This window comes from Xiphophorus hellerii, chromosome 21, assembly GCF_003331165.1.
Source record: "Xiphophorus hellerii strain 12219 chromosome 21, Xiphophorus_hellerii-4.1, whole genome shotgun sequence".
NCBI lineage: Eukaryota > Metazoa > Chordata > Actinopteri > Cyprinodontiformes > Poeciliidae > Xiphophorus > Xiphophorus hellerii.
Window position 1 is genome coordinate 17,827,632 of NC_045692.1, and position 24,283 is coordinate 17,851,914.

Consider the following 24,283-nt stretch of genomic DNA (forward strand, 5'->3'; position numbering starts at 1 on the left):
AAAGATTTGCAGAAGTTAGAGTGCCCGACATATACCGCTGACGTGGCCTGAGCGCGGTGCAATCAGCTGCGCTCTTGGGATGGTGCCACCAGATAATGAGAAAAGGTGGATTGCGCCGGGAGATAAGAGGGGGAGAAGAGTCTGATGTGGCAACAGCGTCTGTTAAAGTAAGGGAAGCGTGTTGTTTTCACAACAGAAACGCAGGTGGTTACTCACGGCTGCGTGCGTGCGTGCGTGCGTGACGCACCGAGCAGTTGGTTTCTGGTTACGTCTCACCGTCAGGTAAACATTTCTTACAGGTGCTCCTTCAGCTCAAGTCACAACAACACAGATCTGATCTGTGACATAATGAAATATTTGCTTAAGGAACCCAGACGCAGTTTGTTTAATCAACTGTTGGATGTCTGATTGGCTATGGAGACTATCAAATAGGATATTAATGTTTTCCTCTCATACCTGAAGGTTTTGCTTAGTATTAAAAATAACCCTGAAGTTATTTTACTGCAGTGGAGTGAAAAAACTATTTTCCCCCTGATCACAAGGAATTGTATATTACTATACAAAGTTTACCTGACTAAATATGTAGTTCTTAAATGTTTATTTCCAAATGTAATTAACAGCCCCGTTTAGTTCGCTTTATTCCAACTTTAGTTTGGTTGTTTTTTATTTGAATCACATGGACATTTTCCTGCTGCAAAAGTTCATAAGATGAGGAATATTCAAAAGTGAAAACTCAAAGCAGGGCTGCACAGTGGCGCAGTTGGTAGAGCTGTTGCCTTGTAGCAAGAAGGTCCTGGGTTCTGTGCATGCGTGGGTTCTCTCCGGCTTCCTCCCACAGTCCAAAAACATGACTAAAATTGGTAAATTGGTTTCTCCAAATTCTCCCTAGGTGTGAGTGTGTGTGTGCATGGTGTGTGTGTCCTGTCTGTCTCTGTGTTGCCCTGCGACAGACTGGCGACCTGTCCAGGGTGACCCTGCCTCTCGCCCGGAACGTAGCTGGAGATAGGCACCAGCACCTCCCGATCCCACAGGGGACAAGGGTGTAAGAAAATGGATGGATGGATAGAAAAATCAAAGCAGCTTCTGAGACAATCACACCACCACCACTGTGTTTGACAGTGTGTATGATGTTCATCTTCTAAAATGCTGTGTCAGTTTTTGGTCTGTCAGAACACAAAATACATTCCCAAAAGTATTTGACGAATGTGGGAGGAGCTGGTGGCTTTTAGGATGTTTTGGGGCTGGAAACTGTCAGTCAGACCTGTCAACCCTGCAGCAAGGCTAACAAAAACCGGTTACTTTCAAAATGAGTCTGATTTATTCTCAGCAGGGCTCGTCAGGAATTAAAGACAAACATTTACTTCCAACCGATTAAAAACCGGGGTTGCCTTTCATCTGGGGGCGAGCGGGTCAGGGAGATACGAAGATCTGACTCGGATGCCTTTGAGGCCCAGGCGATGGGGGGGTGGCAGCGCGGGGAGATATGTCAGACTAAAGTGTGAATAAAACATGCTGTGGCATGTTGGTAGCGACGATCCGGTAGACCCCGTGAATAATTCATGCAGAGTAGCAGGCGAGGATGAGGGGCTGATGTTTGTGAGGGGGGGATGTGAAGGTGTAAGGGAGTCGCCGGCCTTTAAAGACCAGAAAAGGTCGACTTGATGGAAACTCAGACTGGAGTCTGCAGCATCAACGCTGCAGGAGAAATTTAGTGGTGGAGTTAGAAGATCAACTTGAGTTCGCAGAAGTTTAAAAAAAAGACTCATCAGAAGGGAACAGTGATTACATGCCGTCACATTTAACAGCAAATCAATACCCATTAGAAATCCATGCAGGTGCTCAGATGAGTGATGAGGATTTGAGCAGAGGGTCTTTTGCTGCTGCGGTGTTATCCCAACCTCCCTCACCCCAGAGACAGGCTCTCCCATAAGAGCTGAATCAGTGTTTTCCCTTCTGCAGCACAGGGAATCTGTTCCAGTCAGCAGCTCTACTCCCAGTCACACAGACACAGGCTGAGCTGTGAGCCAAAGCTGATGCTACTGCACCACCTGCAGGCTCACAGCCACAACTTGTGAATGCACGGCGTACAGCGAGTGCAGGGAAGTTCCCCACCCCATGCACCATCAGCTAAATTACACCTTTTAAAAACAAGAAGTGGTTGTTGGATTACTCATGTTTGAGATACAATTAGAGCCTGAGCATTATGCCAAGGTTTATGGGGCAGAAATGTTACGGAGACAGATGTTGCAGTTTCTGGTGTCCATTGATTTCTCCTGACACACCCTGCAGAGTAGGAGGTCAGCGATGATGGTTCTGCACTGCAACAACTATGCATCAGCAAGAAGTGGTTGAACAAAGAAAGTTGTGCTTTAATTATAACAAAACATAGAAAATATTGAACTGAAACCAGTAAGATTATTTTTTCTCAATACATTTAGAGAAAAATAAAGCAGAAACGTCTCAGAAATAAATTGCAACTGTCAAAACTCACTTGCAAGAATTTGACACGCCATGAGTCTTTTTTTTTCTTCTTTTTTTTTAAGTTGGACATGTCACACTGCTTCCCTTTCTAGTAGTGTAAGATTACCCGGCTGCATGCAGGCAGAGGGGAGCAGCGTAACTGTTGCCAGAAAGGTTTGATTACAGCAACGTGAAAGCTCAGTAGCAGCTGAGGCTCCCAGGCTGAAGTCAGCGGCTCGCTGCAGCAGCGGACACACCCCGACCACTGCACTGCTTTAAATCACCTCGTTCGCCTTATTTTCCTTTTAAACAAGGAGAATTACCAGATATAGCATCAAAAAAATGTATCAGTGAAAACATATCTTATGTTTGCAGAGAGCATAGAGTAGAAATCAGTTGAAATATTTTGAAAACAACCAGCTGAACTCTTAAATTATTTTGTGGGTGCCACTGTATTAATGATAAAAGCTATTCCAAACAACCTGGTGCTATTTGTGAAAAAGAAAATGTTTCCCTTAGGTGGGAAATAACAAATTAACTGTGATTAGCCACATTTTTGGTACATTTTTACTGGCAACACCATGGCTGGACCTGCAGAATCAAAAGATCACTTAAATAGGACCGGTGTGACAACATGAAGTAGGCTGATGATATGAAAATGCAACACATTGTGCCTCAGTTTAAAGAAATTCAACAATAGAAGAGACATTCAGCTGTCTGGAAAGGGGTAGAAACCATTTCTAACAGTTTGGGATTCCAGTGAAAAATATTAAGAATCATTATCCACTACATGGAGTGTTGTGGAATCCTCTGAGAAAACTAATTCACAAAATAGTCTTATCCAGGAGGTCACAAAACAACCTAGAACAACATCTAAAGCCCTCCAGACTTTACAGTCAAATTTAGTGTTTATGATCAAAATAAGAAACATCAGGAAGGATCCAAAGAAACCTCTGCTTCTCCTGGCAGCACAAAATGACGACGACAATAATCACTGAAAAATTAACTAAAACTACTACTACAACTAAAGAAAACTAAAACAAAACTAAACAATTATAAACTAGCAAATACACTCTAAAAACGAATTAAAACTAACTGAATCGCATAACAAGAAGTCACAGTCAAATAAAACTGAACTAAAATAAAAAAAAATAATTATAACCCTGGAAGCATCTTAATAAACTCATATCTTGGAGGCTCATTTTTTGCCCAGGCCTCCCTGACCTGTTGGATATTACGCAGTGACAGGATGACAGGAAACAACCTCGATGGTGAAGACTCTAACCACAGTTGCACAGTCAGGACTCCATGAATCAAGAGCTATGATTTACGGTCCGACGGAGAGACAGAAAACGGTCGACTCCCCAACGGGAACTGTCTGAGGAAGCAGGGTGTATCAAAACTGCAGCTGGAAGTGGAGGTGGCCATGAGAGTTTTGTATTATGCAAAAGGGGAAGAAAGTCTGGCATTAATCCACAAAAGCTGAGTTGGTCCTTATCTTAAAACAGAGCACATTTTGGAAAGTATTAAACCAATAAAACATAATAAATACCATCATTTCATACATACGCAGTCACAGCAGTAATATAATTTACAAAAATAAATTAAAAAGTTGGTTTTATGTCAGCTGCATAAAAAATTGTCCTGAAAATTATTGCGATAAACGATAATATTGTTTTGAGAGAAGGGGTGAGTGATATGGGCTTTGAATTTTATCACAATATTCTATGGAACTATTGTGATAATATAGGAATTATAAGAAGTTGTTTGTTACTACCATTTTTGGTAATTGTATAGCTATGAATGCACTGCACAGCATTTAAACACATACTCTTAAAAAAAACCTTTGTATTTGAAATAGGATTGGTCGGGATGTTACGTACTTACTTTAAAAAGTGTGATTTTTTATCACTAACTGTACACAGCAAACACAGTTAATAACATTTTTGAATTTACAAATATTTACTGATTTTCTTGTAGAACAAACAGTGAAGGAAATAGTTTTAAAAAAAACATTTCCAAACTGTCAGATTTTTTATTATTATTATTTAACATTATCAATCGGAATTTATCAAGACAACAAAAAAACAAAATTTTTATCACAATAAATTTTTCAAGATCGCTGATAAACGATACGATAAATGCCATTTTCAAGTAATATAGTGATAATGGCATATCAACGCTCTCAACAATTAATAAACCTTAATTTTAAGTAACTAAAAACAATAAATAAAAAAGGAAATAAAATCACAAACAGAGACTATAAATAAAATCAATTATGAAGTTTCAGAAAAAAATATCAAAATGAAATTATTGAACTCATTTTAACTTATCATGTGGTTAATTAACAGGCTTTTTTGTGTTGCTATGAGGAATTAGAACCTGTTATTTCATATCTTGACCTTTTCCTCCGTCACTTCGTGACACCATGTCCCCACTGCAGATGTTAAGTTTTCCCAAGTGTGACAGAGTTTCTTGGTGTAAAACGTTCACTTTTCTGTGAGAGCCCGTTAGAGGAACTGCTCCCGCGGCCTCATCGTGCTAAATTGTGGTAATACTTTCACTGACTCTTAGTTCCTGATAAAGAGGTGATGTTTGCCAAGGCAAGCGTTCCCTCTCCGCTCAACGGACCGAGATTACGGCACCCTCCGCTCACTTCGGCTGCCATGAAACGCCATCCTCAGCGAGCCGTTGATGTTTTGACACGACTGATTAACTAAGACTCAGCCCCCACCTCCCGATTAAAGCAACGTGCAGGAGGAAGTGGGCTTCTGGGAGGGGGGCTCTGCATCTGCAGCAGTGTGTTGGGGAGGTGGTTGACAGGGCGGCGGGGGTGGTCTCAGAGGATGGCCGTTGTCTTTCTCAGAAAAGTGAACTTGTTTCACCCAAGAGACAGATGAGCAATGTGTTAGGGCCTTGTGGTTTATGGACAGAAGACAGTTCTCAGGCTTCACAGGGGGTTTTACAGGAATAAAACAAGAAACTCTTTACTTGGAAGTAACTGACGGTTGTGCCAGTTTGCTGTGGCACGTTGGAGCAAAAGTGCCAAGAATAACCAAAAGGTGCCTTCAGAAAATAATCCAAATATCCCAAAAGTGAAATGTTTATCTCAGCAAACTTTACTGGATGACAAATTGTCCCAGAAATTATTGTGATAAAAGTTAATGTTGTTGTTTTGAAACCACCTTCAGACCATCAATACAATTCTAATATACTTAATTTCAATGTCCTTTTAAAGTATGTAACTTTTATAAATAATGGCTTAAATATTTGTTAAAACTGATAATCTGTGAAAAGATTGATCTCTTCTACCTGCTCCCTGAGTAAATATGGCTGTCTGAAGGAATGCACCAAAAACAACCAATCAGAGCCAGGAGGAGGGTCTTAGCGCTGTCAATCATCCTCATGTACTCGCTAGTAAATGTGCTAATGGCGGAGAACCAACTTAAGGTTACAAAGTCTGACCATGCTAACTAGACTAAGCATTCACAACAGGCTATGCTAGCATCAGCGTACCAGAGAGCAAAAGGGGAAGGATGAGCAGCGCCACACAGAAGGTGATAGACAGCGCTGAGATCCTCCTCCTGGATCTGATTGGTTGTTTCTAGTTAGCACTGGGAGCACTGGGAGAAGGCAGAGAAGCTCCATTTTTTCACCTATTATCTGACAGTTTCAACAAATATGTAAAAAATATATTTTTATAAAAGTTACTGGAGCTTTAAAATGGCAATAAATACGTATTAGTATCTGATGTTAAAAGTCGGTAATAAACAAGTAAAATCCTTTAGTAAATTTATGTGGTTAAAGTTCATTTATTTGGTTAAAATGTAAGGGGGAACAGTAACACTTTGATGGGTTGTGAATAAGACTGACATAAACATGACGTAACATCTGTCATGAACATGAGTAAGTCTTCAAGAATATTTATGACTGTTGTCATAAAGTGTCACTCAGTAAATCATGACACTTTTAATACAAAGTTGACATTATTCAAAATGTCTGTTATGACAACTTGACATTAACCAAGAAATCATGATCGGACATAAATTTGTTATAAAAGTATTACTGATTAAACTTTAGCTTTAATAACATAAAGCTACATAATTTTAAAAGTTTAAAAGTGTATCATAAAATCCTCCTTCATAAAATATTAATTATTCATCTCTTTTTAATTTACAATGCAATTAATTGATTGTTTATTGCAACAGATTTACCTGTAACCAATAAAATTAACATTATAATCATTATGAAACATAAGCCACAAGCTGTAACCGCAGAATTACAACTGCAGGCGATCAGAACCAGGAGCTGTTCTCCGTGAGGCGTGACCAGCAACTCGATCGACTTCCTCTGTACTTCATGTTCCTTTGATAAGACCAAACATGGAAGGTAGAGTGCAAAAGGCTTTGGGCACGTTTATTTTTATTTCTGTCAGCAGCAAAACTTTAATGTAATCTTCTAAGATTAGCCTAGATCAGAGTTCTCCAACAACTTTTCAAATGAATTGCTCTTTACCAAAGAAAACTTAGTTATTTTCTCTAGTGACAAAGTGCCTGAAGATTTAACTTAAAAGTGTTTTTATTTTTTACTTTATCATATGTGCTGATGAACCCAAACGCAGGGATAATGATGAGACAAAACATGAGGAATATGAAGATTTGATCAAATAAAAAGTCTAAAACGTAAACAATGAAATTAGGCAGCAAAGATATTTAAACATTATGGCTAAATGTGGAAGAAGTGAAAGCGAAGGACCAGAAAACCGGGCTTGGAGAATCTGGCAAGGAATGAACAAAAGGAAAAGTAGATATTCTGGAGTTGGAACAGGTGAGGTTGATTAATTAAATATGAAGAAAGAAGCATTAAAAGAGGGGAAAATGACAAAATAGATGCAAATACAGTAAGAAATCAAGGCTCAATAAAAAAATAACAACAACTGAAATATAACCAAAGGATTATCTTGACCAGACTGTCCAAACCTTTGGTCATGTCGGCCAAAATCATCAGCTCAAAAGTATTCACAAGTAATAAAAATTCTAGAATAAAAATCGGAAATGCTGAGGTTAATATCAAAAATGTTTGAGAAAAGTAGTTTGAGTCTTTCTCTAGCAAATATTCAACTTTACAAGCTCAGAATTTTTTCTATAGAATTTCTGAGATTAATTTAAAAATTTGAGTTTTGTCAAGCAAATTTTCAACTTTTAATTTTTTTGTTTTGTTGTAGAAAATTTGAGATTTTTTGGCAGAAAATTCCTCCTCTTTTCTTTTTCTAAAGGAAAACCTTTTGAAATTCTGATCTAAGCAAGAATTGACAGTCCTAACCAAATTCTGTTGTAAAGTCTAGAGGAAGCGCTATAATTTCAGGAATTATGGCGACAGAAAACAAATAATTTTGATCCACCACAGAGTAGCATCTATCTGACAGAGATTGAAGCTGATGGAAACTCTTCAGGTGCAGTAAAGCCAGTCTGGGTGGAACAAAGCACATCCTGAATATGATTAGTGTTTAATTAACCTTCAGACCTCGATATTACTGAGGCAGACTGAGATCAACTTTAAAGGAAGAAGAACAAAAGGCAGCAAAATCCAAAGAAAAGACGAAGAGAAGGACGTCCTTCAAGGAGCCTGCAAACCTGCTTCTGAACGCCGCTCAAAGAAATAATTACTTCCTGAAAGCGCTTTTCAGTTTTTAGCTTTGTTTAAATAAGTTGACACATTCTCTTTTTCTTTATAAAACAAAGAGATATGTAGTTATAATCTTTGCCGATAAGGAACTAAATCATTATTCACCAATAACCTGCGACAATAGCAGAAAACAGATTAAACTCATTTATTACATCATTTCTTCTCCAGTACATAACTTTACATATTTATTAAAACTGTCAGTATGTCCTAAAAGTATAATATGAGACAAAAAATGGAACAAAAAATAAATAAATCTACCATTTGCAGAATCACACCATTCCCTGTCAGAAACAACCAATCAGAGTCAGGAGGAGGGTCTTAGCGCAGTCAATCATGCTTCTGTATGTTCAAGGTCAAGATTACTATGTACTGCAGCTGTGCTAATGGCGGAGAAACAACCCAACGTTACAGAAAAACCTGGTAATTTCTTGAGATTCCCCACAACAGATGAAGAGCGTTGCTGGATTTCCCTCCTGGACATTTCTAGTGCTTTAGATCGTATAAACCCTATATAACAAAACATGTTGACATGTTAAACACGTAATTTCACAACAGCAAAATTAGAAAAAATTCTAATTACTTTGAAAAGGTTGCCCAGAAAGTCAGTCTTTATTCCGAAAAAGCATAACCACAAAGCCTTGGGCATAGATAAAACCAAAGTAAGGATTTTTGGTTATAATCCACAAACACCTCATTCCCACTTTCAAGTACGGTGACAGAGGGATGATGATTTGGGAATGTTTTGTAAATTCAATCACTTCTTGAGTCAGACGATTGGTAATCTGTCCAACAGATGAGTTTTAGTTGGCAGTAAATGCAACAAATGCGCAACAGAAACGCTTCAATGAGAAGAATCAAGATGTCGCAAACCTCAAAATGCCTGAAATGATGCAGTGGGACATTAAGAGAACACAAACAAACATCTGCAGACCAGAAAAAACTGAAACACAGAAAGAAGAGTGAGCTAAAATCAACAACCGAATTGATAGATGAAATCACAAAGAAAGCTCATTGCTTTCGTTATTAATGCTAAGCGTGGCTCTACAAGATGTTGAATGCGGGGTGTACTTTCTTTCTGGAATGACTCGTAGCTCACAGAACAACTGACACCAATTAAAGCTTAATTAGGACATTTAGTTATTTCCTGCTGTGATGAATCTAAACACCTGAGAGGAAAGATGAAGAACATCTCCTCCTTTTTCTCCTCCTTCGGTTAGAGGTTCATCCATCTGCAGAGCGGTGCTGTCGCCTCCACTGATGCAGGGCGAGCTTCTGCAGCAGAGGTCATGCAGGGACATCAGGCGGTGCAGAACAAGGTCGCCGAGTCCCTGCGAGACAGAATAGTGAGAGCTGCATGCCAAACAGCAAATCTGAGCTTCCCTCTTCCATTTGGAAAACATGAGCCTTGCTTTTTATTCTTCCTCTTTTTTTTTCTTTTTGTTTAAGACAATCCGTGATAAAGACGTCGAACCACACCCACGATTAATCCACATCACTTCCTCTCATTTCCACGCTCCCCCGTGTCTGATAGTGCAGCGATGCTGCAGAGGACACACCCATCCTCACTCTGCCGCCTCTCTTTGACCCAGAGAAGTTGATGATGCTGCAGTGGAAACACAGACTGCAAGAACACAGAAAAAAGGACATTTCTTCATCAAATAAACAGGAGGAAGTCTGTAATTAAAGAGGGGGGGATGATGGAAACCAAATGGCTTTATTTTCTAGCAGAGAGATGAGTACTTGTCACTAACATCGTGTAATTATATTCTCTTAAGAGCCATTAGCTATATTAGAGCTAAAAACCAACAAGAGGAAGGAATAAATTAAAAATGACATTGAATGAGTGTGTAATGGTGAAAATTGATGCTTTATTTTCATATTCCAATTAATTTTGTGAGAGATTGTAACTGTTAACGCTTTAAAGTTCTCCAAAAAGATGCATTTATAAAAACACCTAAAACCTCCTTTATTTCATGCTTCATTTTGCTAATTTGATATTAAAACTGCTGTAATGTACGGATACATAACCTAAATATTTGAATTTAGTAGAACAAATGTGCATAATCGTCATAAAAGCTTTTTCTTAATACTTTCATGAAAATGTTATACTTGTGCTGCGTTAAAGTTACCTGCGAAATCGTATTTTCAACATGGCGACACCCATAAACATGGTTTTCAGTACTTCTGACAAACATCATTTTAAGCTTTAATTTAAATTCCACTTTTAATTTGTTTAGCTTAGCGTTGCAGCCGCTTCATTAATTTAAGGCGCACTACTACATGTGTGTCTACTAAAATAAATACCTTTCCACGTCATCTTACTACTGTTGATGCGAGGAGCGGCCATATTGAAACGCGAAGTCCGTCATAGAAATAGTAGCTGGCAGCCGAAGTTGCTCCCAGTTTTTCAGCGAGAAATCCGCTTTAGGATAGCGTACCAATTGATTTTTACCATTAGGAAGTTTAAATTTACCAGAATGCATCTGGAACGTGCAAAAGAATCGTTGATTTTTTTGGTTTTAAAATATATTAACAGCTGAAAATGCTCTTCTCTTATTTTTTGTATAAAACCTCCTGAAGCCTGAAGATTGGAGGATCAAATTATAAACACCAAAAACTACTAAGAACTCTGCAAAGCAACAAAAAGGTGCATGTCAGCAAAAAGGTTTTCCATTTAAGACTGTGAAAAAGTATCTGTTCCCATTCAGGAAGAGACTAAAAAAACAGTTCCTATATAAGAGCTGTTGTTGCCCTGAATTAATCTAAAACCTGATCAACTTTTATTTATTTTTCTTAAAATTCCAGTTGCTTCAACTACATTTTTTATATTTATTGGGATATATTTATCATTTTATTCAATTATTTAACTTGCCTTTGAGAGTTGCTATTTTTTTAAATTTCGTTATGCTTTATTTCATGAACAATGACAAGAAAAGAAATTCAGATTTTTTTCTCATTATGTCCCACTAAAATGTCCCAGATCAAACTGCAAATAGTTGCTTTCAAGTGATGATTTCTATCGAAATAAACAAAAAAATTCTCTTCCAAATCATAAATTTGGAAGAATAATTTGTGATTTACTAAAAACAAAAAATTATTCCAAATTTATGATTTGGAAGAATAATTTTTTTTTTTCAGAAATTCTGTTAGTTTAACACCAGATTTAGCATAACGTACATCTTCCATACGGTTCCACTTTTGTCTTGTCAGTCCAGAGAGTATTTTCTAAAGTTTTGGGGATCATAAAGATCCTTTTTGGCCTTGAAACTCTCCACTAAAAGCCATTTTTGCCAAATCTCTGTTAAACCTGAACTCTAAACTAAACTGAGGTAAGTTTGGCCTGCAGGGCTTTAGTTGTTACTCTTTGTTCTTCTGTGACCTCATGAATGAGTTACTGATCCACTTTTCTCCATTCCTGGATCATGGCTGTCACTGTTGTTCCCCTGAAATCCCAAAACTACAGACAAAGGCTTTGTGACTCTTTACAGACTGATACATGTCAATGTTTCTCATCCTTCTTGACCTTCAGATCAGGGCATGGTGAGTCACTTTTTATTACAACCCAATGTCAGAATATTATGTCTCTATTTTAAAGAAACTTTTCATTTTTTACCCAATTCTTCAGTCTTTGAATGCTTTTGGATGGGAAATTTGCTAATAAATTCTCCCTACAGGGTCAGAAGTTACCACAATCTGGACAAACTTTACTGAGAAAGATCTCTGTTGTCCAACATGCCAAATTATTCAAAAGGTAAAGTAAAGGTCTTCTTTTTTGTGCAACATTTAATTTTATATTACATTTTAATCTCCAAAGTCCTGCAAAACCAACTACAAGGTTGAAGTTTTTGTATGTGTGGCAACCTGGGGTGGATTTCCTTTATTATGAAACCCAAATGTAAGATGTTAAAGTTTACGATAGGGGAAACCGACAACGCCACCTGGAATAACTCCAGGAAAATAGAATGGTAATAAGGACACCAAAAATTTATTAAACTTCAATATGTTGTTTAAATGAACAACAACCTGAAATTGAATGGTTAAAACAGTGAATGCCTTTTTAATGAAGTTGATTATAATAAAATGTTTAAATTTCAAAGGAAACTGAGGCTTACCAGTGGGGGGGAAGTAGTGAGGAAAGGGGCAACATCCAGTGAAGGAAAAGGGATCACCTAGACCACAGGTGTCAAAGTCCAGTCCTCAAGGGCCGGTCTCCTGCAGTTTTTAGATGTGCCACAGGTACAAAACACTGGAATGAAATGGGTTAATTACCTCCTCCTGTATAAATCAGTTCTCCAGAGCCTTAATGACCTAATTATTCTATTCAGGTGTGGTGCAGCAGAGGCACATCTAAAAGTTGCAGGACAGCGGCCCTTGAGGACTGGAGTTTGACACCCCTGACCTAGACACTATAAAAACACGACGAACACACACACACACACAAAAAAAGGGTGCTCCAACAAAACACACGAGACAAGACACCGCCACCAGGGATCACCACCGCCAGCACAGAAGCCTCAGTCCCTAAAAGAAAGACAAAAAATGAAACAATACGAGTAAAACAGTGATACAATAGCACTACAACATTACTCCTCATCCCGGTCGTAGTGCCATCAATGCTCCCGGCAGCGGGGGAAAGTTCATACAAATCTTTTAAAACATGTCATCGTAGTCAAAACAGCAGCGAGTGTACATCCAAATGTAATAGTCGTCAGGGACTCAGCAGGAGGCTAAAAATAGAGTAGATTATTAATACAACTGCTGATAAAAACTATAACTTACGGTAGCTGGTCCAAATTGGTCCAGGTGTTGGAGGAGCAGCAAGGGAGGTTAAACAGATCAGACCAACTTGCATTAATTGCTACGATAAAAGCTGACAAACAAAGAAACAGCCACGCTTACCCAGCACAGTTCAGCAAACAAAGGAAGCAGAATAAGATGACGTCATGACGCAAGTAGTCTTGTGGCAGGTAAGGACCTGCTTATATGCAGCAGCTGAAATTGGCCTTAAAGTGGCAGCGTACCATTTATGCTGCTACATATGTTTTCCAGAATGAAGACATTTTAGCCTACTTCATGTTGCCAGACAGGTTCTCTTTAGAAAGTTTTTTGATTCTACAGTAAAGCTGTCAAAAATGGACCTATTCCAAGTTAATTTATGATTTAACAATTAGGATCTGGTAAGCCTGATGGCTTTCTTCAGCTTTTTAAAACAGTTTGGATTTACTCAGATCACTTTTGTCTGATATTAAAGTTTGTTTGAGCGTCAAAAAGGGCAAAAACAGAAAAAAATTTTTTGCTGCATTATACTGAGATGTTTCTCATTATAAAACCTTTATGCTAAGCTAACCAGTGCAGATTATTTGCAAAAGACCCTTTCAGTAAAAGTCGAGCTCATTTCTGAGAAAAACAACCGCTCATGCTCAGGGGAACAGATCTGAATGTTTTTCGCGCAGACATTTTGTGGTCAAACGTGAGAATCTTTGACACTTTTCACATGAAGACTAAAAACCAGCTAAAAGAAATACGTGTAATAAAACATTTTCTCACATATTTGGCAATAAAAACTGATGGGACTTCTTTTTTTGTAGAAAACAAGAGTTCTACCTTTAATGTCTCCAGCCACATCATATTGTACATTTATAGTACAGATCCCGGATTTCATTTTGATTCTGCACCCCTCACAGTTTAAAGTTTTCAACAGAACAATGAACAAAAAGACATATGCACAAATTAAAACTTATAAAAATATAAAAACAGTACTCTTAAATCTCATGTTCACAAGTACCATTTCAAAAACATAACTGATAAAGCACAACAGAGCAAAATTGAACTATTAGATTTTTTTAAATAGAAGAAAAGACATTTTCATCATGCAGACGTTGTAATTAAATAACCAATCAAACAAAATAATATATACTTCTCTATATATCTCTCTGAAATTTTCAAGTCAAAGCACTCCCATCCCTTATACAGGGAAAAACAAGAAATGTTTAAAAACACCAGAGGGTCTGCAATGCGTTCACGAGCCGCCATGTTTGCGTGGCCTTGTGTCGAAAACATCGCATCTCGGCGTCATCTGTTTGGCACAGAAAGAGACGTCGTAATGGCAGTAGCATTTTGCATCATAAAAGTGGGCGGAGCGGAGCTCATTTTCCAAGAACAACAAAAAAAAAATAAATGACAAAAAACAAAACAAAAACATTCTGTGCAGCTAAATCCCTCAGGACAGTGAGTGGTGCTTCTCCCCAGCAGTGGTTGCAGCTCAGTTCCTACTGCAGCATGCTCTTGATAGTCTTGTTGGTTGATTCGTCATTCAGATGCTTTGTGGTGTACCTGGGGTCCAGAGGGGAACAAAAACAGAAGATGTAATTTCCAATTAATACTTAAATCGTCATGTAAGCCAAAATTTAGCAAGTCTGAAGCATTTCAGGGCCACAAAATCAGATAATTTTAAATTTAAAAATGCAAAAGTGAGTTCATTGTGATTTTATGTTTATTGTTTTAACTAAAATAAACTAAGCATGCAATAATTATGAAATCAACAAAGGGGTCTGATTGTTGACGACATTGGATCCATAAATCATGTTGATGCAAAAAAACAGAGGCACAAACTTTTCTAAATTTCCTTAATTAAGAAAAAAATATCTTGGTTTGTACTTACAACGTTCTATTTCAAGAATATTTTAAGTTATTGGTAAAAATTTTGAAATTGTTGGTGGAGCAAATTTGCATCATTCTTGCATCATTCTTGGCCCTTGGAATTGCAAAACAATTCCAAGGGCCACAAATGGCTCCAGGACCACACATTAGACACCCCTGACTTAAATCATTAAAAGGTTTTTTTTTGGTTGTTTAACAAAAATGGATAAAAACTGAAATATTAATGTATTAAATTGTACAAGACATTGAGTTATCTAGATTTGATCTGATTCAGTCTGCAGAGAGTGATGTTGAAATTATTTACAGATTTGAATTCAATCAAGAATCACAAATAATGCAAATGACTTGACAACAATTACCACAAACAGTGTGATGTAACATAATTAATGTGAATTAAACATTCACATTAAACAATTTTTACTTTGTAACCAAAAATTTCCATGCAGTTTCTTGCGATTTTCTGAGACTAAAATAAATGTGCATAAATGTGAAGTGGAAAGAAAAATATGTATGGTTTTAAATTTTTTGTCAAAGGTCTAAAAGATGAAACATACATATTTATGAAGCTCCACTTACTCTGACACATCTAAAAACAACTCAACATTTACACTGACTGAAAACAGATACACAATTATATAACCATACATCTTTGAAAGGCATTAGTAGAGCCTCCTGCACAACCAACAAGAATGCAGCAAGTAGTTTCTGGATGGTAAGCCAACAACAAAACTCTCGTCTTTTCCAGCAGCCATTGTAAAGCTGTAAAACCAGTTGACCAAATGGGTTGGAGTTCTGCTTGGGTTGCTAGGTAACAGGCTGGAGTTCTGCTTGGGTTTCTAGGTAACGGCAAAGTGTGACTCAACTATTGGGAAGGGCTCATTTTCTAGACGCAAGAAAACATTAACTTATAGCTAAAATTTTTATTTTTTTATTTTTTTCAAAGTGCTTGGACTGTTTTTAGAACCAATTGGGATCCAAATGAAAGTACAAAAACATGCAAAACGTGAATTTTGCATAATAGAACCCCTTTAATGAATCTAAAAATCAAGTGAGTCGCATTCCTTTGACTATTTTTGAGAATTTGTAGATAATATAAAAGTCAGAACTTCTTTGCTTATTCACAGCGTGATTTACTAAAGTTAGCTTTTCATTTTAGGTCTCATTTAAATAAATGTGCTCAGAGCGTTAAAGCAGTGAACCTTTCAATCTGGAAAAAGCTTTTTAAAAAAACACATTTATGAGCAGGTGTCTTTTAAATAGTCGAAAATAATATATTTAAATGAAAGCTGTCATCATGTACATTCATATTTTGAAACAAATTACACAGAGAGGATGACTTTTAAGGTTCAGTAAAGTGACTGCGAGCATAAATCCTGATGATGGTATCGTTTCTCTGTATTTTGTCATCTTGTCAGATCAGAGCTGCAATCGCAGACGTTAAATCTGCTTGTGCATGAAAACGACTGGAGGACAGGAAGTGGTGTCCCGCCTCTGGCCCATTGCAGATGTGGGGTTGGCTCAGATTATGACCCTGTCTGTCTGAGAGGCGGCAACCCGGGCGGCCTTTATTTGGACCGAGAGGGACGAGGTGTCAGATTTAATCTGAGCTGGAATAATGAAGCTCACAGTGAGTCAAGGAGATGAAAACAATCCAGGATGTTCAAACTGAGATGTGACTCGATGCAGCTCACCTGAGAGCGTTGAGAAGGCCTTCTACACTATTTGGAGGCTGATCTTTGAGGACTTTGATGCAGCCTTTCATCTGGAGGGAACAAATAAACGTCTGGATTAAAACGAGATTAGAATGAGATTAAAATGAGATTTAATCTGCAGGAAATGTTCAGAAACAAAATTCTACCTAACAAAGGTTTTAGAGATGGAAGTGCTAAAGTTAATGAAGGAAAGAAGGAAAAAAAGGAAGAAAGGAAGGAATGAACAAAAGAGATACAAGAAGGGAAAGGAGGGAGGGAAAAAAGGAGGAGAAAAAAGGAATAAAGGAAGGAAGGACACAAAAACAAGGAAAGGAACAAAGGCAGGAAGCAAGAAAGCAAGGAAGAAAAAAAGAAAGAAAGTACACGAGGAAGAAAGGAAGGATAGAAGGAATGAAGGAAGCAAACAGGAAGGGAAGGAAGAGAAGACAAAATGAAAAAAGGTGAAAATTAAAAAACAGAAAAATGGAAGGATGAAGGAAAGAAGGAACAAAGGAAGGAATTATGGATAGAAGAAGGAAAGGAAGGATACAGGAAGGTAGGAAAAGAAAAAAGGGAGGAAGGATGCAAAAAATAAAAAGGAATGAAGAATGAAAGAACAAGGGGATTAAAGGCAAAAGGAAAAAGTGGATAGAGAGATAAAAAGACAAGAAATGAATGAGGAAAGAAGGGAAAGACGAGGAAAAGGGAAGGAAATGACCAAAAAATTATAGAAGGGAAGATCCAAGATGAAAGCGAGGAAAGAAGGAATAGAGGAAAAAAAGAAACTACTGTTAGTTGATGGGATAGAACTTCTCTCTATAATCTTTAATTCTTTCCTGGAAAAACTAAAATCATCTCTGGACTTTCCGAGCCTCTGAGTAAGAATCCTGTAAACAGCGTCACAATCTGATCTTTTCTCAGCTTACATCGATTTTAGATGACTTGGCAAAGGCTCCAACAGGATGGACGTAGTCGTACAAGATGATGACTCCGACCATCACCCTGAGACAGAAGGACACCGTGTCCTCGCTGTTGAAACGGCTGCGGTACTCCCTGAAAGAGACGCACAGCGGGGATCACAGGCCTGATAAAGAAAAAAAAAACCCCGGAGCAGACAGGAAGCAGGTGGAGGGAATCACTCACGGCGTTTCCAACATGACTTTACACACACTCGCCATCGTGCTCAAGCAGTCTGTCGTGTTCTCGATGGGCAGGTTCTTGTTCTGCAGAAAGAAAAAAAAGCAACAACTTTTAAATATTTAGGACTTCATCTGGGAGGTGTTTAGCTTCGTGTCTCAAATGTAAACAAAGAAACTTAAACAGGTTTATCAGAAGTTGGAGAGAAATTTCTGACTTTTAAAACTGATGTTTAATTTTCAACCATAAATGTTTCTAATTTCCACCAGGAGGAGACGCAGGACACACTGGAGGGACTGTCATATGAAACTATTTGAAAAACATGTTCCCCTCCTCGCCTGCGGGGGCGCTGCAACTTCCTTCTTCACAAAATGTTAAAAATGGAGAAGCATCAGATTTTAGACATAGGATTTCTGTTTGGTAAAAAACCACAAGCCATTTCTCCTGCTAGCATTAGACTCTCGCCTTTGTTTTGTTTGTATTTACCCAGAATGCCCTGCGCTGTAGTCCACTTCGGTCTCCGGTTACCTTAAAATTCACTTATGCATTCAAACTGCACTAGAGTTCACTACAACCGAGACCGAGGATTTTAGGTGGACCAGAGTTCACTTTTTTGGTCTGCATCAGAGTTTGAGATTCACACCTCCCCAAACGAACTGGAGTTTATTTACACCAGTCCTGACTAGTTCGCTTTATATCCAGTTCGCTTGTCTAGAAAGTTTGGTTGTTTGGGGAGGTGTGAGTCCGTAACCAAACTCTGGACCACCTAAAAACTTAGGTCTCATTTAAGGTAGAAGTGAACTCTGGTGCGGTTTGAATACATATGTGGATGCAAGCAGACCGGAGACCGCTCCAACAGCATGAAGTGGACTATAGTGTAAGGCATTCTGGGTAAATACAATCTAGACACACGGATGAGTCTAGTGCTAGTGGGAGAAGTGGCTCATGGTTTTTTACCAAAGACAAAAGTTTTTACATTTTGTGAAAAAGGAAGTTGCACTCAGTGTCTACTTCAGATGTTTTAGTTTCATTTCCTTCAGTGGGTCTTGGTGCAGCGCCACCACAGGCCAGGAAAGGAACAGGCTCTTCATTTAATTTGGTTAATTTGACTCAGTGCAGAGTGAAAGAGTACCGCAGCAGCTGAAAATGTAACAAATGTTGCAATTTTGCTTTCAGGTATGAAAACACCCTAAGCTTCTCTGTTTAGGGTACCACCTCTGCAACTCCAGACTGAGCAGAAGTTAACGGATCGAAGCAATTTATTGGTGCGACCACTAAGCTGTAAAAATGCTTCAATCTTAAACTGGCCAAAACAAAAATAATCCATTTTATAAACAATTGATACATTTTCTCATTTCTCATAAGTCTTACTTGTATCCCACAGTACAGTAAAAGCATTCATACTCCTTAAACTTGTATCATTTATCTTCCATTTCACAATTATGCTCTACTTTGTTTTGGTTTATCAAATAAAATACCTGTTAAATCGTCAAAGTTTACTGGAAACTCACCTCTGATACAAACTTTGTTGTGCCGTCACTTAACGCCTTCAGCATGGGTGTGGCGTCAGCGTAGAACAGAGATATCCGATTGGCCAGTTCGTTGTTGACTTCGTTCTCGCCCTCTGCCTGGAAATGGAACAAAATAAAGTCAGACTGACTGTGGTTATTTAACCTGCAAACCTTTAATCTATTGTTCAAGATGTCTGACCTTCATATAAAATTCTGATGAGGACCTTTAGCTGACCCCGGTGATATAAAAGAACTGTTATCAGAGCAAATTTGAATGAAAAATGTCAAAGTAATAAAACAAAAGGTGCTACTGAACGAGTAATCTAAAAGCCATCTCTTCCTGCTTTCACTGCATATTTGAAGATAGAAGTAGAAACCATTAATATCTGGTGGTTCGAGCAGCTTCAGTGGAGTGTGTTTGTGCATATAAAGAGATATTTTCTCACATGAAATTATGACAGGAAAACACTGATATGAACCGTTTCACCCCTTAGTTTTCCAGCTGCATAAAACACCTGGTAGATAACGGAGAACAAGGCGTCTCTTGAAGAGCCTGAGCTAAATTCGTCCGCATATTTAAAGCAAAACAACAAGGGAACATTTCCTGCCGTCAAGAGAAACCCTGACAGGACAAGAATAAATCGCCCCAAACTTTCAAACCAATTCAGGTTTTAACGAATCCTGACGGATGTGTTCAAAGACCGCCTGAGCGGGACAGATGCGTTTCATCTCGGATGTCTGAATGATTCAGTTCTCTGAGCGGTGACTAAACCGGGGGACGGCAGCCGGGGCGTCGTTCAGCGCTGACAGGCTCCCAACGACGGCTTGTCTGGGCCCGTTTCCCCAAATGGCAAACTCAGGACCGAGGGGAAGAATGCTTCTGTCAGACAGGTCACAACGGAGACCAGACTGTGAAATTTAAACTACCGCCTTAAACAAGCAGCAGACAAGGAGAGATCAGCTGGAGTTCAGCATGAAAGATACAAGACAGCGAATGGCTTTTTGAAGATCAGTAATAGCAGAAACCTTTAACTGGGCTGCTTTAATGGTCCATAAAAACAATCGGCTGTTAAAACTTTTTAAACACCTTCTTTTTATGCTGTAGGGTTATATTTGATCCTCTCTGAAGCCATGAGATCTGCAAGGGAACAAATCAATGGGACAGTTCTGGAGCAGGAAAATCATTATTTCCTGTAATGTCAGGCATGAATGGAATAAACAAGCACCTGGATGTAACACTTAGTACAGATGAGAAAACAGAAATGGGACTTTTCATGGCCGATATTAACCAGAGGGGTCAGGTATTCGACAAAAGCAAGGCCAAACATGCTCCAATAAGCTGAAAACAACCAATTAATTGACTGAACAGCCACTCAGGTAGTGAAAAATCAGATTTTTTCCAATTCAAATTAAATGATCCAAGTATCTTCAAAGAGTCATTTTGGATGGTGTTGCTTTGGGTAGGAAGGATCCAAAGTAGCAGTCAATCTCGTAACTAATCTGAAAAGGCCTCTGACTGAAGACTGTGATTTCATGTTAACAGCTCAACATCCTCAGCTGTTAGCAAGCACTGCTAATCCACCTCATTTGCTTTCGCAGCTCCTCTTTAAGTCTCATCGTACATTTAGAAAGCCATACAGAGAGATGTTGCCTCTTAATCGTCGGTAGAGTCGAATTAACTTCAGTATTTTTATGGTCAGTTTATTTTTTTAATTAAAAGAGAATATATCTCAGTTCGTGTGGGTTTCTCTTGTAATCTTTGTTTCAACAGGAGTTTAATCATTTTCCTCAGAGGAAAATATTTAGAAGTAAATAATATTTCAAGAGGAAAAGAGATATGATCCTTCAAACAAACTTTTCATAGCAGGTTTATTAGTGAACATTAATATTGTTAAATGAATCCTACACATGTCACAATGATTTATTTATATTAAAAACAATTTTGGAAATGTTTTTTTAAATTGTTAGAAAGTCAACAAACACAAACAAAAAGATGGAAACTCTTTAAATTTGTAGTAAATAGGCTTGTTTGACCTAAAGGGTTAAATTGATGTAACTGTTTCACAAACAGCAGAGAAAGAAATTATATCATTTGTTTGGAGTGCTTTTCTTTTGTCCTGAATATTTTGATCCCAAAGCACTCTTAAGATCAACTTATGAGGGATACGTTTAATTTTTAACAAGCTATGTGCTTTATCACATTCCCCAGTGTGTACCCAAGTGTGTTTGTGTTGTTTAGTGATGAAAACACCTTTCTTGCTTAACTTGACTTTCTGTAGGAATGGCTGTAAATTTTGATCTGTAAAACTAAAAGTTGACAAAAACAAAAATTAAAAGTTGGCGCCTCCTCCTCCGTCCAGCTCTTTAATGAAAGCATCCTCACCGGAACGTTATTGATCCGCATTCGGCTCAGGGTTCTCCTGTAGTAGCTGAAGTCGTTCTGAATGGCAGGATTTGTCATCTGGAAGAGAGGAGAAACGGGGAACAATGAGACGGGTCTGCTGTGGGCCGGCGAGTTCAGGATCAAACCCGCTGCTGCGCTGTCATGACAGAACGTTTTAGCCAGCAAAGCAGAAATGCAGCTTTGGGCAGGAATGACATAAAAAGAACACGGATACAATTACAGCTTTATTTGCTGAACTGAATTTAAGTCGTCTGACACCGATTCGGCCCCTTGCATCCCCGTCCTCCCTCTCCTCCTGTCAGGAGATATTTGGCTTTTTTCCCTCATTTTAAAAGAATCAGCTGCACCGTTTCTGACAGGAGGGTAAAGCTAAAAAAAAAAAAAAAGTCTCATTAAGTCGAAGCACAGCACAAATCTGTGACATTATTTACACTCAGAGCTTCACACTTACTTTAAAATATGAAGCATCTTATTTTGACCTGCAAAAACTAAGCTGTCCAATGAGAGAGCTTCTTACAAAACGGTACCACCAGTGAAAGCTCATTATGTGGGTAATTATCCTCATTCCTGTACGAGCCCGTCACTGTCAAAGCTGCACTTGCAGCATGTTAATCCTGCTACAATGGACTGGTACTTCGTCTTTGTCCACTGCTTCCACCAGCGGAGACAGTCTGCACTGCCAGGGCGGGGCTGCATGCCACTCAGACGCTCTAACTAGGTCAGAAGCCCGCGCACGGATGTGAAAGATTGATGAATGGGCCAGGCATGCCACCTTGCACCCCCCATCTTCATGTTTTATCTTGCCAGGCTGGGTGGTGGGTACTAATTGGGGTGTCGCCTCGGGGAGTCAGGGAGCCGTTTGTGTCTTGGAGTGAAGAGCAAACGAGTTCGGGATTACGTGTCGTTGCAATGGGCATTTGAACGACACCTACGCTTGATGTGTGAGACTTTGAACAGCGTTTCATTAGCACTCTGTGGCTGATTAGAGGCCAGATTCCTCACTTGATCGCTTATAGAAACACGACACAATCAGAAGCAAGACCAAGATTAGGACAATTTCCAACCCTCAGTCTCCCAAAAGTCAATTTGTTTGTGTCTCAGCAGAATAAAGCAAACATTAGTGATGGTATGAAAGGTGCGCATTTCATCTTAGGCCTGGTCCACACATATATCTGGGAAAACTAATACGTTTTAAGCATTTTGGCCTCAGTTTAATCAGTTTCTGCAGGTTTCACCAACTCACCAATTAAGATATTTTAAGACCATTAGGAATAAAAGTTAAGATTTGTATCACTACAAAAATAACCAAAAAAATCACTAGTACTGTGGTTACTGGTAGGTGCAACCGCTTCAAGTTACAAGACGTGAAGATGTCTGTGAGCGACTGCACGTTTTGCTAGAAGTAAAGTTCCACCAGAAATAAAAAAACTACAGAATATACAGGATTAAATCCTCAAACCAAAGAGGAAATTTGAGAAAACTCTGCATTTGTATTTGCGTGTTTACATGAAAAAATAAAGATTTAGGGCATTACAGTCTGTGATAAATAATGCACCAATATAACCTCATCGACATGTTTCCCAGTCGTCTTGTGTTTTATTAAATTTATATTCCAATACATTTTTTAAAAGTATTTCAACTTCTCTTTCTGTCCATACAAATTAACCTGCTAGTTTCAAGTTTAATTTCTAACAAGAAGTTATAATCTGTTTGACTGACATAGGTTTTCGCTACACTGCCCCCTATGGGTTTGGCATGTTGAAAACAATGCTCAGTGGTGTAATTAAGCAGGTTTATGTGGAGGTAAACTTTTATGAAACTGATCCCGCGTGTAAAATGTTATTTTTTAACGATGTGGCAGAAATATTTGTTTTATAAAGACTGTACTGAGTGTGTACAAAGTCGTAGACAGAAACAGTCGAACCTTCAGCTCGTCAAAGCGCAGGGTGAAGTGCAGGATCTCGGCGAACTGCTTCGCCAGCGCCTGTTCCCGCTCCAGGTGCTGGGTCGGGTCGCTGTACGTCTCGTTGGTCAGAGCACCCAGCAGGCTGTGCAACGCCGCTTCTGTCAGAGAAAAAACACATTTAAAGACGTTTATTCTCACAAAAAACAACCAAGAGAAGGTACTCAAACAAGTGGTGTAGCTGAACTTTGTACCTTTTTCCATTCGAGTGCAAAGCTAACGACTACAGAAGCTAAATATTAGAGCCGTCAATATTAATGTAATTAATCAAAAACGTTTTATTATTACATAATGCAGATTAATCACATTACCTATTTTGACCTAAAAGCCTCTCTTACACAGAGGGTTACTTAGTTCAAAGAAAAACAAAAACTTTGGATAAAATGAAGGTAGTATGTAGTTACTTATTGCAAACTACCAGTTTATTTTTAGCATTTCTAAATTACGTTTGAAACAAATTTATTTCTTTTAAACAATCCTGTATCTGAGAAACCTGGAAAACTGAGAGGTACCGTTTAGGAAAATTAAGATTTTTTCTGAAACATTTTGTGAAAACATGCATTAATCATGATTAACCACAGCCCTAGAGTATGTTTAATCTGATAATTATTTTTTTATTGATTTACAGAACTGCTAAATATGCAGACATAGAGCTCAAATGCACGGCGTTTTGAGATATGAAAGAAAACTTATTTATAACACCTCTTTGTGATATGAAAATTATTAAATTATTCACCAAGAGGAAAACAGACAAGCTTAACTCCGCAGAGAA

The 24,283-nt window shown here is 38.4% G+C and overlaps 1 protein-coding gene and 1 long non-coding RNA gene across 2 annotated transcripts in view; both read right to left on the minus strand.

Moving 5' to 3' along the window:
- Positions 1-8,735: 8,735 nt before the first annotated feature.
- LOC116712015 (uncharacterized) lies at positions 8,736-12,397 on the minus strand. Its single transcript, XR_004337397.1, has 2 exons — positions 12,258-12,397; positions 8,736-9,766 (listed from the first exon to the last, which is right to left on the minus strand). It is a non-coding gene; the product is annotated as an uncharacterized LOC116712015 (long non-coding RNA).
- A 340-nt stretch (positions 12,398-12,737) lies between these two features.
- Positions 12,738-24,283, minus strand: part of fam49bb (family with sequence similarity 49 member Bb) — a 45,354-nt gene continuing 33,808 nt past the window's right edge. The window contains exons 6-12 of the mRNA XM_032551676.1: positions 23,473-23,612; positions 21,528-21,605; positions 19,145-19,261; positions 17,640-17,719; positions 17,423-17,549; positions 16,497-16,567; positions 12,738-14,478 (exon numbers count right to left, since the gene is read on the minus strand). Of these exons, the coding sequence (XP_032407567.1) occupies positions 14,415-14,478; positions 16,497-16,567; positions 17,423-17,549; positions 17,640-17,719; positions 19,145-19,261; positions 21,528-21,605; positions 23,473-23,612 (677 nt within the window). The 3' untranslated portion in view covers positions 12,738-14,414. The remainder of the gene's footprint in view (positions 14,479-16,496; positions 16,568-17,422; positions 17,550-17,639; positions 17,720-19,144; positions 19,262-21,527; positions 21,606-23,472; positions 23,613-24,283) is intronic.